Raw genomic sequence first — 15,163 nt, forward strand, 5'->3', positions numbered from 1 at the left:
CGACTTTCTTTCGTTAGTATCATGGAAGAATATGTAACCATATGCCATCACTACCATATGTTTCGGATTATGTACGAGACAGGAGACAAAATGATGATATATTATCTACTCAGATATGCAAATCTACACGTAATTCAAGATTCATAAAATGGTTTTAAAGGAAAATTTGAATGTTTGAAAATGGTAAAGATTATCTCATACTCAAAACCCAACCTACCACACATTCTTCCACGCGTCCTGTTATTTCACGATATAATCGCACAGGCAAGGCATAATTCGCTGTTTAGTAACGGACCGGTCGGCTTTTGAATGAATGCATTAGTATATTATTCAAGTGATTCTGACTCTATCATGTACCACTTAAATCGCATTTGATAACCATTTGATCGATTTAATAACAGTTTTACGTAGAATTTTCGCTGATATCTCTGTTGGTTAATATAAGGTTGAAATTGCTCTCGGTTATTCAATATTCAACAGACGTAAACTCAGCAACGTCAGTGCAACGTCAAGATCTTATCGGATCGCAGGCAACTAACAGAGTACAAGTTCATATAAATAAATCAAAATAGATATTACAGAATCATAAAAACTTCGTTGAGTTGGGTCAATTCTTGCTGGTCTGGTTATACAATACTGTAGTAATTGAAATTTATATCGTTGCATCCTTAGAAAGAAGACACAATAACATAAATAGACTTGGGTTTTCAAACCCTAAGAACATATATCTTCATTTTCGCAAAGCTGCAAATTTAATAGGAACCAGAACCATATAACATTGAGAACCCTTCACTAAAGTGAAATCCACCGATATAAGCGAAGTTTCCGACAGGGGATACAAAAAATTGAATACGGTCATTTCAAGTTAATAGATGAAACTCGACTTCAATATTTAGATGCAGCGGGTGGGTGGACAAGTACATTGATTTTGTATTAATTTTAGCCTATGTTATTCTTATACAATAAGTTCTGGCAAACGAAATATATTATTCGTGAAAATTATGAAGACAAAAAACGTAATACAACTCTGTATGGCAGATGTTTCGTGGCCAATGTCAAGAAGTCTCAGGGGAACGTCGTTGACAAACTCGACTGCTCTGTCAAATAGAGTACAGGCAAATTACAACGGAAAATGCCCAGAACGACGAGTCAGGCACAGATTGAAACTATGCTAATAAAATTTCAAATTATATACGCTCGGTTGCTTCGAAGGATGTGCCTGTGGACTGTGGTAAATTTAAACACCACTACATCGATATGTTGATAAGTATATAAGACTATATTTAAAATACGCCGCATTCAGAAGCCTGTTATATATCAATACTAAACTGCCAAATGCATTTCCTACAATTGCTGAGTCCGTTTTATGATTATCAACACGTAAATTGTTGTGATAAAGAATGGTGGGTATGGAAGAACAATAATTGAAAACTGGTGGAAATACAAAATAAGAACATACGATATATACGTATATCTGTAAACTTCGAAATAACTTATTGAATCACTCCCACATTTGTCAATAATGATTTTGCTGTGCGATAGATTATTTAAATCTTACCAAATTTAAAAAATAAATGAAGATTTAATTTATGATTTTAGCATTCTCCTAATGTGCGTAAAAATTGTAAAAACTATTGTAACCTAATCATATATATTAGAGATAATCGACTGTTCCAAACATCATGTCCAAATGGGAAATGCCTAAAAATAAACTCAACTTTGCACGCAGCAGTGGTGCCAATTTAAACCAAAACATCAAAAAATTGGGAAGCTATTTATAGTGAACTTTTATGAGGAGAAGTATATCTTTAAAGCACGAATGAATATTTTTCTTCAAATGCTTTATATATATATATAGTAGAAGATAGGCTCGAAACTGACATGGCGTTGCTAAATGCAAACGTGACGTTAAAAAGGTGCTAAACACATTCGCATATTGATCTGGCTTGAACGATCCACTCGTTGCAAGTTTAGGTTAATTTTAATTAATTCGCAAGGGCGCCCTCAAATCTGCGATTACCTTCATAATGAAGGTGGAAATTTCCCATGGGGTCCTAATTTTAGCCCTTAATATTGTTCGAATTGGAGAATTCACCATCAAAATCTCATTAAAAATCAAAATCATGTTGCGGTTGAATCAGGTACATAGTCAAACTTGAAGAGTAATAAGAAGCGTTCAAACGTGGTGTTTTGAGTTGGCCAAGACTATTTCGAACAATATATCAAACTTGAATACACATTCGAACATATATATATATATATATAATTAGAAAACACATACATTGTTTCGTCGTTTTCAAATTCCAACTCCCCGAAGGCATCTACATAATCCTCCCCACCCCCGGTGGCGGTGTGGGCGACAGTTTTGTACGGAATTGTAACGCATCCTCTTGCTCCAGAATCTCTCTTCACTGGAATACTCAGTATACCAACGCTCTCGCTGACCTAAAGATAACAAATCAATTTGCTAACGAAATAATTCAAAGTTTATATGTATATATATATATATATTACTGAGTAAAGACTCAAAGGTAATCGTATTGTATTTGGCATATTCAAACATTATTTATCATCAAATACAAAATGACAAATATAATATTGTGACATTATCTCATTCAATATCCTAGTGGCGTATATGACATTCACATCTGAAGCGGTATGAGATCATTGCGCTATTCTATCTCGAAGATTGTAATTTGGTCGAATGTTTGTGATTTCACTGAAAACTATCAGACAACTACCGCATTCTTTAAAATCATTCATTTTAAATCATGTTTATACTTCAAATTACAAAAAATAAAAACGTTGGCATTGAATACAATTCAACCGTGAAGACCAGATATTCGACATGAATGTGCACATATTATTCTCGCAACAACCCTTCTAAAATAGCATCATGACAAATCTGAAGCTTAATCCAGATCATTTCTTTTCATTTTCAAGTCTAAGTGAATGATATGCTATATATAAAGATTGGATCAATGGGAGGGAAATATTCCCAAAGCGACTCACAGAACTTAGAACATTAGGAAGATCAACTTCAACGGAGGAAGAATATGATAGCCAACTGTGGGTCGTGAATATGTCGAATAAAATATTGTTATATATCCGTTCCTTCCTCGTATTAATACATTTCTATCAAGCTAGACCAATTCCTCCAAATGAGTTGATGGAAAGGCCGAAGAGAAATTTCGCTTCAATTGGTTCAGCTGTCGAATGTATCGGCAAATAGCGTACCACAAAGCAGATGAAGATCGGTATCATGGGTGTTGCACCTATAGTTAACCTACAGTTACTGCCGATATTGTGGTGATAGAAATTTGATTAATCTTTATCTAATTGTGGCTTCCAGCAAGACGGGAGTGAACTGAAGAACAACCATCATTATATCGCTCCACAGTCCACACCTCTCATAATGCAGATAGCCAGATACCCTTTCAACTCTTGCATGGGGTAAATTATTATTGGATTAAAGCACATTTTTTGAATTCGGTTCACTATTGTCGAGAAAATTTATCGGGGGTTATTGTTCGTATTACATTTAAAGAAAAAAATCTATTCGCCAGAAATTGAGAAAAATACGACTCGAGAAAGCAAAAGAGTTATAAGTTATTTTGGTTTGTTACGGCTATACATTTGTATCTTTGATTATACACTGCAAATCGATATTTTTTCAAATCAATCAACCCATCATTAATCTGTCTGAAGACATCTTATTAACTGAGAAATTTAGAACAAATATATCACGTTGTGTCGAATAAAAAAACGTAAATTATGATATATATTATCAATAACCAAAGCATCAAATTGAATTTATTACCTTGAGAGCAGGTGATTAACTATTGCATACCCTAGGACTTATGATACATAATTAAATACTTTTCTGTTGAAAAGCCAGACTCACAACAAATAATGGACTACGATCAAATATTGATTAGATACAAGCGATGGCCAGAAACTGAATAAAATGCAAAACTTGTGGCAAACTGTTGCATTAAAAAGTATCCCATTACCAATCTACAACTAATTTTAAAAGTAAATATTAATTCAAGACTTTATTAAAAAAGAAACAACGCTAAAAACTACTTAAGACTGTTTGGATACAAATCTAAAATTCGTTAGTTAAGCTTTATCTGCGGATCGAAGAACACGATGGAGTTTTGAAAATGACAGAAGTCATTAAATATGCAAGATATAGGGTTGTAGACAAATCAACAGTTTTCTGAAAGTGTACAAATTGTACGCCAGGTTAAAATTAATGGACTCTGAATTCCATTTCGAAGCTTGAAATGGCCACAATATCATTTTACTATAAGATATTTACTATATAAAACTTTAGCAGATTACCATGATTTGCAACAAATGAATGGAACGGAATGTTGACAAGGCGCAAAGCCCACTTCAAGACAAGTTTTGGCAATCAAATGGCGTTAAAGGATACTGAAATTTGTATTAAGCGCACTGCATGTTAACCATTGTATAAAGACAACAAATTTTGTAACAATGTATTATCATTATATGATTTCACATGACATCGCCGTTCAACCGGAAGAGAAATAAGGAAAGTTGATTGAGTGAAATGCATAATTCAAGACCTCATTAAATTACGGTGACCTCAGGTTTTCTGAGCTGTATTTAAGAGGTTTGGGGGATTAAGCAATTAACCGCACGCCGATCGACTAAAAGTTAAACCATTTTCGTTTGACACCAAATAGAATGATTGCGAAAATCAAATCAAAAATGAGCAAATTGTTATCCGAACTTTCAATCTAGTATATGTTAGACGTTCCCAGCGAAGCACACATTGTTGCAAAAATATTTATTTGGGCTGTTCTTCAAATAATAAATAAAATATTACAAATAATAATATCATTTGAAAAATGCGGTCCTGTGTGGAAAAGCAGGAGCAGGGGAAAAATATGTTGCGTGGCGTTACCATACTAAAATGTAGCGGCATTGTGGAATTTTCAAATCCGCGTGAAGCTTTATATCGCGGTTACCATCTACGCACGTGACGCACTACATACAAAGCAACACGCATTCGCGGATATCTATCACGCATTTTTCAATGGCCCACGGCAAAAGATAAGACATAAAGGATATCAATGTCTTTCAACAAAACAAGTACGCTGATCTATTTCTGGACGTGATAAATAGAAGCGAACAAACCTAATACGAATCCATTGTATCCATAAATTTGCGGACTGAGAAAAACGTAATAATGGCGGATATAGTTACAAGCGCATCTTAGGGTAAACGTGCTCTGCGAGTGGCATAGGCAGTAAAACAAATGTAGGAATGTATCAAGACAATGACAGCTTCAAGTACTGGACATCTCTATGTCGCAATTGCCATTTGAATGACCTCCTCCACAGCAAACTAATATATATTCCGCGGTATGATTTGTCATAATAGACTTCAGAATATAAATTGAATTACAAAAATCATATTCAAATTTATTTCGATACCGACAGATGTTTGACAGATGCCTATTTGTTGCTTAATTTACATAATTGCATTACAGTGGCCTTATTTGTACACAAACCTTTTGCAACATATGTAAATTTATGTTATATGTCAAAAAAAATGCTGTACAATCGAACCGATATATGGAATATTTCTCTATATTTACTCACTGTCACTGAAGGATCCGGAAAAGAGAAGACACCAGCATGGTCATCGTCGAGAATAACAACGGTTGCTACAATAGGTGGTTCGAGACGAACTGTTCTACTCGCTAGACCCTGAGAACCGTTCGCATTCTCCGACAGCCTAACATTACTCAATGTTACGCGGAAATATTCATCTTCTTCAAAAATATCGTCGTCAATGATAGGAATCTTGATCATGTGAAGTGTTTCTCCAGGCCTGAAGATGACAGTACCCTCCGTGAAATCGTAATCAGACCCGGCGTTGGCAGTTCCATCTTCCGTGCGGTAATCCACACACATAGTGGTATTAAGATCTCCCCCTCGTCTGACCACCTGAAGTAAGAAACAAACATCTTAAAATATATATTAAATGTACGATAGGTATAAGGAAATTAGTCATGAAACGATATAACTCATAACTCTTAACAAAGATGGTCAAGAATTAGAATAAACATAAGGAGTATAAATTTGATAAGCAGTGCGTGAATGTCGTAATAAAATATTAACAGGAGTCATTCACCGACAAATTCCATTCAATTCGAGCTCATTGTTAGGCCTAAATTGCCCATGCTGTTTCAGATCAGTTATTTTACTATTACGATAACCAATAATTGCAAATGCAATAATAACAGAGTACGTTTGATATTAAATCTGAACTCCAAATATACAATTTTACCTCAAATTTAATAAAATGTCAATAAGGAGGAAGGATTTAATCGCACAAGGATAAATATTCATGGAAACCATATTGAGTGTAAAATTCGTTTGATTTATAAAAGCATTTATTTTTGTTTACGAGTAAAAAGATTCCATTCCCCAACAACTAATGTAATTCCACAATTAAAATATTTTTTCATTTACTGGATTCACTTGATACATATTGGAATAGTATTCATTTCAATAACTACAAACAGCCGTTTCATATATGTCATTATTATTCTAAAGGACTAACTTGTAAAAACTTTATGGTACAATTTCATGAATATATTTTATTGCTCTATTATCTACCTTGAAAATAGATTCATAAACGATAAATCATTTCGAAATTTAATCAAAAATGAGCAGTTCAGACACATTAATTTACTGACATTGCGTCACCCAATTTCACTCCAATACAGCAATTCATCAACCGTTATCTCACTGAGTAATTTATTTCATATGATCTACAATTCGTAGTCTTACCTCAAGCTCGGCGCATCCACAGTTTTCCATTACTTTATATTCCGCGGGATCGAACGAAATCTTGGTAATCAGGTCATCTGCGTCATCAGTCACTATCTGTAGGCTGTCGCTCTGAAATTAACCATGGATATAATATATATATTTATTTACCATATTAAACTTGTATATATACTGGAAAAATACTTTTTTAACATTATAATCATACAACAAACATTTTTTTTTCAATTTTTCACATTTAGTTACAAGTCATCACAAATAAGAAATAAATACTATATTAGGTATGTTCGAATAACCAAAAATTAGGAAGAAAATTTTTAATCCTTGTGTACGAAATTAAATCTATTTGTTCGACGATATGCAAGTTAAACTATGAATTTGTCTTCAATTCACGACATGTAATATAATATAACAGCAATTATTCAGCGATCGTTCGCGAAGAGCGGCGAACTTAATGGAAAGATACTTCAACTCTCTTAAAAGATTTTGAGGATTATTTAAATGGCCAGTCTTCATTTATATTTACCGCAGCAGTGCTTTTAACATAAGCGGTAATCCAGAAGAACCTAATCACCGCATTGTATTTAGCTGAAAACATCAAATGCGTGTTTTTTTGGCTTTTATATAGCTACAATGAATCAATCCAATGAAATTTATATTTTTGTAACTTTTGTAGTAATTTCCGTACGCAGCCTTCGCCTCAATTATCATTTCCAAATCTTTGGATTTGCTGCATAAAATAAACATCAAGACTATCATATAATATCAATCACTCTTTTAAAGTGAATTTGTGACGACCTTTTCACAATCAAAAAATGATTAGAAAATTACTTCTTCAAACGTCTAATGTTATGGGAAATAATAGAAATTAAGTTAATATTTCCAAATGAGTCTGGAGTTCTGATGCCTTGATCCAGATCGCATTTAATTTTGCAATGGTACAACAACACTTACAGAGATTGGGCCAACTTGGACAGTTTCTGGAATGCTTTTCTCGACACATTCAACCACGATGGATGTGTGGGAGCTGAGACTGTTACATTTTGTGCGAGTTGGAAACCAAGCTCACAATAAAAGATGGAGCTGAAGTCGGAGTGGCTTCAGCTCCTAAACTATCTATATATTTTATAACCTTGATCATTTCCTTACTATATTTTTTTTAATATTTAGTCTGTTACTGTAAGGTTCAAATAAATTTGAATAACAAAAAATAGCAAAATGAATATTGATATTTGGAACCCGTATATCATGGTTTTTAGTCCCACTGCCACAAAACAGCATTTGGGCATGTGGATGAAATTGTATTTAACGGATGAAAAAAATCGACATTGCGACATGTCAGAAAAACATCAGAGGCTATGGAACTAAAACGCAGATCAGAAGTCAAAAATGAAACTCCGGTGCTGGAGTCGAAACCAATGTTATTTCAAATCCTACCTAGTTTTGTGTATATCGGAAATGACTCAACTTACTCAGTGGCGTGAAATGTTCAAAATAATAAGAATTTTAGTGGTTTCACGCATGATAAGGACGTGGAGTAATTGTAATTTTAGATTTTCCGCAGAAAGATATCCGTTGAGCGATGCCATATTTTAAATTCGTCACGATGCTATCTTGTTGCCTCACAAATTTATGACAAGATTCATGCATAATTCATTGAGTAAGACGGCGAGAGACGATGGTAATCAGTGCCCACATCATTCATTTTGTGTAAATTTCTTAATTATCAATCTTATAAATTGAGTACAATGCAGCAAGTTCAACAGTTCGTTAAAAACATATTCAATCGCTGATCAGAAAATTTGTTTTGGGGTAAAAAAAAATCGCTTATGAGAAAGATTCATTTACATGAGAAACCTGAAAATGATTTACGGTTAATTTAATATAAAAAGGAACCAACTCGTATTTCATGACTCTCGAGTCTTGTGACTAGGATGTATAACATGAGAGTAATGATAATGTCAGTTACAATGCCCAGTTGGAGGCCCAAAAATTGAAAAGCGAAGATGAAACGCGATGCGGTACAAATACGTACATTCAGACAAGATCGCATCTGACGCGTGGTTTATTATACAATATGCGCGTTTTTTCAATCAATAGCAAACTGAACGATTCACTACTCGCATTTTCCTTAAAAATCGATTTCCAATCTACTTCCACGGTATTCACAAGTGCATTGCCAGCCTCCACATAACAACCTTTGGGAAACGTAATTGTTCGATTGCATTTGGGCAATGGCTAACATTTTCTACTCCCTAGAAGTTAACTAACTTATGCTTGAAAAATATAAAGTTAACCAAAATAGAAGGGAAATTTGAAATATGCTTCGCGGGAATTGAAAATTTGCAATAAATTGTTGACAAAACAGCCAAACGATGACACATCAACTGTCATCATAAGTGTTTCGAATGCAAACCAATTCCTTGCTACTGTCATATATAGTTATTGCTACGTATAACAACACATGCACGTGTCACATCTGGATACTTTCAATATACCAACTTTAACGTGGAAGCATACGATTATGATCGTGAGATTGAACATATCCACGCATATCCATGTAGCATAACATATTAGCGACTCATAGATCATGTCGTAGATGTAAGGTGAATAATATTGATAGATTTGAAAAGACCTGAATATTATCCGATTATTATACCTTTTCAGAAGCCCCGCTTGTATTAACCCGATTACACCAAGGGTTTGAGAATATGAGGCGCTTTGTAGATACATAATCCCGAGTTCAAACACAATGCAATTATAATGAGGTAATCAGACGAGCAAAGCCAAAAATCTATAACAGCAGACTCCGTACGAATTTCACGTCACACCAAAAATTGTTTCAAAATGTCACGTTCTATGCATATCATGAATTCCATTAAATCAAAAAGAATGGCCATTTGGAATTGGAATTCTCCGAAACCCTGCTCCGTGGGCTAGGTGTTTTATTGCCCCTTTATTTCAAACAAAAATATGCCATCGGGGATCGATGAGTGCCAAAATTTTTTGAAAATTTTCCGCACTAATTTAATGACATTATGATTGAGGATTACCAATTTAAATCTGATATTGTAACAAGAATTCGAAGCATTTTTTCGTATCGCCCAATTGTTGCCTGGTGCAGGTGTTTGGTTTTATTCAATTCTGCTAAGTTTATCGATTACAAGGTTGTGAAAAATCACCAACACATCTGCAATGACCAAATTAATCAGTGCTACACGCTTGCCTTGAAGTGGGTCGCGTATTTTTGTATCAAGTTTGTTTCATTCAAACTCGGTCATGCACATTCAAACGATTTTATATGGTTGCGAGCTGAATAGGACAGCGGCGAAAGTTTTCAAGAAAAATCAATTTATCTTACCCCATGCGTATAATTTGCGTCCACAATGGGAGTATCGCAGCAGATGGCTATTGTACTTCAACGGGTACTCTTGACGGGTTTAAACAAAACAAAATTTACACGCAATTCATGGTCAAACACAACATTTTTGCCTGTTTCGGGAGCTTGAATTGAAGTGATGTTATACTTAAAGAAAATACCCAACACCAAACCCATAAGCTCGGAAAGGTACAATTTCCATCGAAATACCTCTTTTAAAAGCGCGACTAATTTCGAAAATATGATAAATATTATTTGGTAGAATGAATATTTGCATTGCATCAAACTTATAAAAGAAATACCCATGCTATTGTAAAAGGCAGCAAATGTGGATCGATATTTAAGGTATTGATGTTATATACAAACCAGCAATCAAAGCAATATATGGTATTATTACGTGATAAATAATATATCACGACAAACTTGCCGCCATTCGATTGGTTTCTCCTGGAGGTTAATTGCATTATTGGTATTTCAGACAACTGAAATCTGGCATATAGCCTATATATAAGAGACATCATTTACCTCTGGTCGTAGAGCACTAAAAAGTGGGTCTTACATACATTGACCCCAACAAAAAAGGACAGAAGAGCTTATTTTATGGTAGTTTAGTCGTAACCTACGACCACAATATAAAAAATAAATAGTGCGAGAGGAAACTTACCAAATCCCTATTAGCATGATCAGATTTCGTCTTCAGTATGTTTCCCGCTCCTGTCATCTTTCTGGTGGCCTGGATGCGATAAAAAGCTCTACTTTTGTGCTGTTGATTCAACGATTCCAAGTTAGCCATTCTAGCCAAGTCCTGCATGTCAGCCTCTGGATGTTTCTTTTTTAAATTTCGAAGAAGACGAATCATTTCCCGTTTTTGTGCTTCTGTATCCCATGTGGCATCCTCGTCCCCGTCAAATTTTATGGAGATATTTCCTTCTAAACTGTCGCTACTTCGGCTTAGAGTTCCTGCCTGACTGCCCTTTCCAAGGTGACGCATTTCTTCGGCCCCAACCATGTCACGGAGTTCTCCAGTTGCGCTACCTTCTGTTTCTACGATAACATGCTTTCGCTTGCGATAACGTTTGTACATGTATTTGTATACCAGCAAACGTCGGTCCGCTATCCAAGCCAAAACAACCAGCATTGGAAAGAAAAGTAGGGTGACAACCCCTTCCCAAATTTCAACAACTCCCTTCGAAAACACAGCTAATATGAGGTATAGCCAAATATATGCCATTATGCTCCAAACTGCGGTGATGAAGAAAACGCGAGGATGCTTGACTTTTCGGATTTCACCATCAGGTATAACGTACATACAAATGGCAATGATGATAAATAGATTGAAGGACGCGCTACCTACAATGGTAGAAGGTCCAAGTTCTCCAGCAGTGAAACCTTTGCCAATAACCTCAATAACAGACAACATAATTTCAGGAGCAGAAGATCCCAGGGCCATAAGAGTAAGATTAGACACAGTCTCATTCCAAACTCTTACAGTTGTCACGATTACTTCGCCATTTGGTTTGGTTACAGTGACCTCCTTTTCCTTTGAAGTTATGACTTCGATGGATGCCATAAACCGATCAGCTATGATCGACACACCAAGAAACAGATAAAATAAACTGAAAAAATATACGCAAGCTCGGCCCACTTTGTCGGCAGTCGGGATTAGATCGACCTCGGTAGGTGGCCATACTGGTAAAAAGACGCCCCTTTTGCATACCCTTGTTTGATTGCATCTAGAATTTAAATCATCAACTTCCGTCGAGGCTGATGTATTTTGAGCCGATACTGGGCAGGAAAAATATAGAAATACAAAAATGCCAACAATGGCTAGTTTCCCCCGGTGTGTCAGATAGTGAGGCGTCGTAAAGTTGGTACGTTGCCTCCGGCAACAACTGTCCAAATTCATTGAAAGTATAGTCCTCTGATCCGTCGTGTTGTAAGTCGCGGTGTTTTGTGAATCCATATCAAAATTCTAGTAGCTATCCGGAAATTTTAGACTAAAATGTATCAGAACATACTGTACTATTGAGCTGTAAATATAACAATATTGTAAGGTATAAAGATAGCACGTCAAACAGTATTTATCTTGCCATTGCTCCGCAAGCACTCGCAATAATCTTGTGACTACCAACCAACCAAATCAAATGCTTATATTAGTAGAAATACTGATCGTACATGCAAGGCTAAACAGAAAGTAACGTATATATCTGATACACCGCAAGTAGTTTGATTAAATCGATTCTGATGCATTCAGCTACATTCAATACTAAAATATTTACAATGGCACTGGAGGTAAAACAAACACATACTCTTAAATTACTCTTGACGCAAAACACGCAGAATGAAAGAATATGAACAACGACTAATATTCGCATGCAATACGCAGGTCCGCAATTGATCAGCGCACGAAAAGGCGGCCTGGTTTAAATAACTGCGGTCTCTCACGACGAACTGATTTGTCTGTCATGTGGCACATATTGGAGATTCGATTGATTGGCTTTACTTGACGCAATAAGCCGTGCGCTCTGGTCTGGTGAGCGCAAATGAACTTAGAAATGAACAGTTGTCGAGGATTGTTGTAAATCCTTCATGCAATATCGAAAATAACTTTGCCTGCTAATTTCTACCCACTGAACTCAAGGCTGTGCCCAGCGATATTGAATCTTGCAGGCTGCGCTCTTCGCTTGAGATACAGCCGGAGCAGCTGTCGTTTTCTACGTCTTTAGGGGACGACGCCATTCCGAGTGAGACCTATCAACGCGTTCAAGGCGTTGTCGACGCTTCAGTCACAGCTTTTCAGAGTCACAGATAATAAGGCGATTAGCAGGAGCGGTATTTTTTACAATACAAATCGTGAAACGCGCCAATACACCGTGTTGAACGACAGTGAGAATTCCCAATGAGCGAGCAAAATGAAACAAAGCTTGCTCCAATACATTCACAGCATACAGCGGATGAGACTGCATTACGATAAAACACCCTTTCGAAGGAATTATATGAACTTTTTGGGTTTCTTCTATTAGACTAATTATTGCTGCCTTTACCAAGAATTAGAGAATTGCTCAATTTACTCGTATCAAATCTGTTTGACGTATAATTTTATTTTCTCCGAATAAGTATATATTGTGAATATACTCAATAAATCACTTCAAAATAGACACCGAAATAGCATACATGGGCTACTGTTTGCGCCAGGGGACTGGTATCGGCCAAAGGCTTAAGCTTTTAATCCTTGCACACATACAATATTATTTATATATTCTTTTCATGGTCCGACAACGTTGTGCATGCCAAACAGTAACGATTATTTGTTGAATACTATCTGTATTGCGATCTCGAAACAGTGTTCGAGAAAGCCATTCGCCGTGGATACACCTCCGTGTACCTAATATTTCAACTCTGAGTTACTAGTTACTACATCAGTATACTTTGGAATAATTCCAAAAGTTCTCAGCGGATTGTACTACAGCAGTTACTAAGAGTACAGAATATCCTCTAAAATCGTTCTTTATTCATTTATTATAGGTTTTTCGTGCAAATCGATTCAAACTGAAAGCTTCTCCTGGTTGATTATTCCCCTTCTGCTATCTATCGAAACATTCACGAAATTTTGGTGATTTTCACTTTAGGCCAATATTAACTATAGAAATTATGCCACAGCGCCCTTTTTGATGAGGTCATGGCACACAGAAAACGAATCCCATGAAACACATAGACATTTTTGAATTTAATAAAAATAATAGCCGTCCAGGGAAAAATACAATCTTTAACCACTGAAAATTTCAAAGCAATCGGTCCGTTAAATAAAGAAATAAGCGAGATTTCCATAACGATAAGAAAAAAAATACCAACAACAAGAATAGGAACAGCAAAACGATTCATATGTACAATTCGTGTCCAACAACTATGTTGGTTTTCACTAGAATAATAGGATGTTTTCACGATACTGTTTCGTTTTATGGTGATGAGATTAATTTTGCGAACAATATACGCAATTTGAATTATCGAAAACCAGATGTCACAGCAATAAAAATTTACTTATTCCGCCTGAATAAATTTGAGTGCTCCGCGTGGAACATAATCAAAATTTTGTAATAAAGTTAAAAGCAATAAAATGAAGAATAACAGAAAGCCTCGACTAACATGAATTGGGCTCAAAACTTGAATCAAGAAGAATATTATAGCCAAGGTCATATAGATGGTAAAATTCGCAAAATTAAACGACATCAAAAAAGCAGACGAGTTTTGCTTAGATGGTTTATTTTTTAAATCTACAACAAAATCAATTAATTAAATATTATTCAGGAAGTATGTAGCCTACTTGGCTGACATATGATGAAGTATATAACACGCAAAATTATACGTTTTGCTAAAAAGAACAGCTTATTCCACCCTGCGTGCAGATAGTTTGGTCACACAGGAAACTTCGCTGTTTTACCTCTACCATATCAGGTTCGAACAACCGGCGGTGATATAGCGCGTTGTCTCAGAAATATTTTACTCAGAAGATCAGATAGGTACACTTACAAAATGAAATGCGTTACGCATAGTTATATGATAATGCTACGAAAAAGGTTGGTGGTGACTGAAATAATTTGACCCAGCGATTACAACGCTCTGTCCACACTATCCATGAATTGATCGTTTACAATGTATATATATATACGGTGTATAATTTCATTGTCTTAATCCGACTTTCCAGTCTGATTTACAATAATTATTATCGAATATTATTCATCACTGTCTGTAAGCCACTAATGAAAACAGAAATTTGGGACGAATGTTGGGTTTGTTTTCACAGCATTTTTGATGGTAGCCACCGATTTATCGAAATTAACTAAACGTTCCCAAATTTCGATTCGCCAAAATAACAGTGCAAATCTCATATTAGAATAAATAAGAAAGGATGAATCATGACCAAATTATTGAGTTAACATATAGGAAAAATTACCCG

General features: G+C 35.5%; 2 protein-coding genes across 3 annotated transcripts in view; one reads left to right on the forward strand and one right to left on the reverse strand.

Moving 5' to 3' along the window:
• The window catches only part of LOC120326148 (sodium/calcium exchanger 3-like), a 28,963-nt gene extending 16,726 nt beyond the window's left edge, over window positions 1-12,237 (reverse strand). For both annotated transcript variants that reach the window (XM_039392386.2, XM_039392387.2), the window contains exons 1-4: window positions 10,874-12,237; window positions 6,834-6,944; window positions 5,637-5,984; window positions 2,282-2,445 (exon numbers count right to left, since the gene is read on the reverse strand). In XM_039392386.2, the coding sequence (XP_039248320.2) occupies window positions 2,282-2,445; window positions 5,637-5,984; window positions 6,834-6,944; window positions 10,874-12,172 (1,922 nt within the window). In that variant the 5' untranslated portion in view covers window positions 12,173-12,237. The remainder of the gene's footprint in view (window positions 1-2,281; window positions 2,446-5,636; window positions 5,985-6,833; window positions 6,945-10,873) is intronic.
• LOC120326162 (MPN domain-containing protein-like) overlaps window positions 1-15,163 on the forward strand; it is a 135,831-nt gene that overhangs the window by 101,225 nt on the left and 19,443 nt on the right. The gene's annotated exons all lie outside the window — the stretch shown is intronic.

This window comes from Styela clava, chromosome 4 (assembly GCF_964204865.1).
Source record: "Styela clava chromosome 4, kaStyClav1.hap1.2, whole genome shotgun sequence".
NCBI lineage: Eukaryota > Metazoa > Chordata > Ascidiacea > Stolidobranchia > Styelidae > Styela > Styela clava.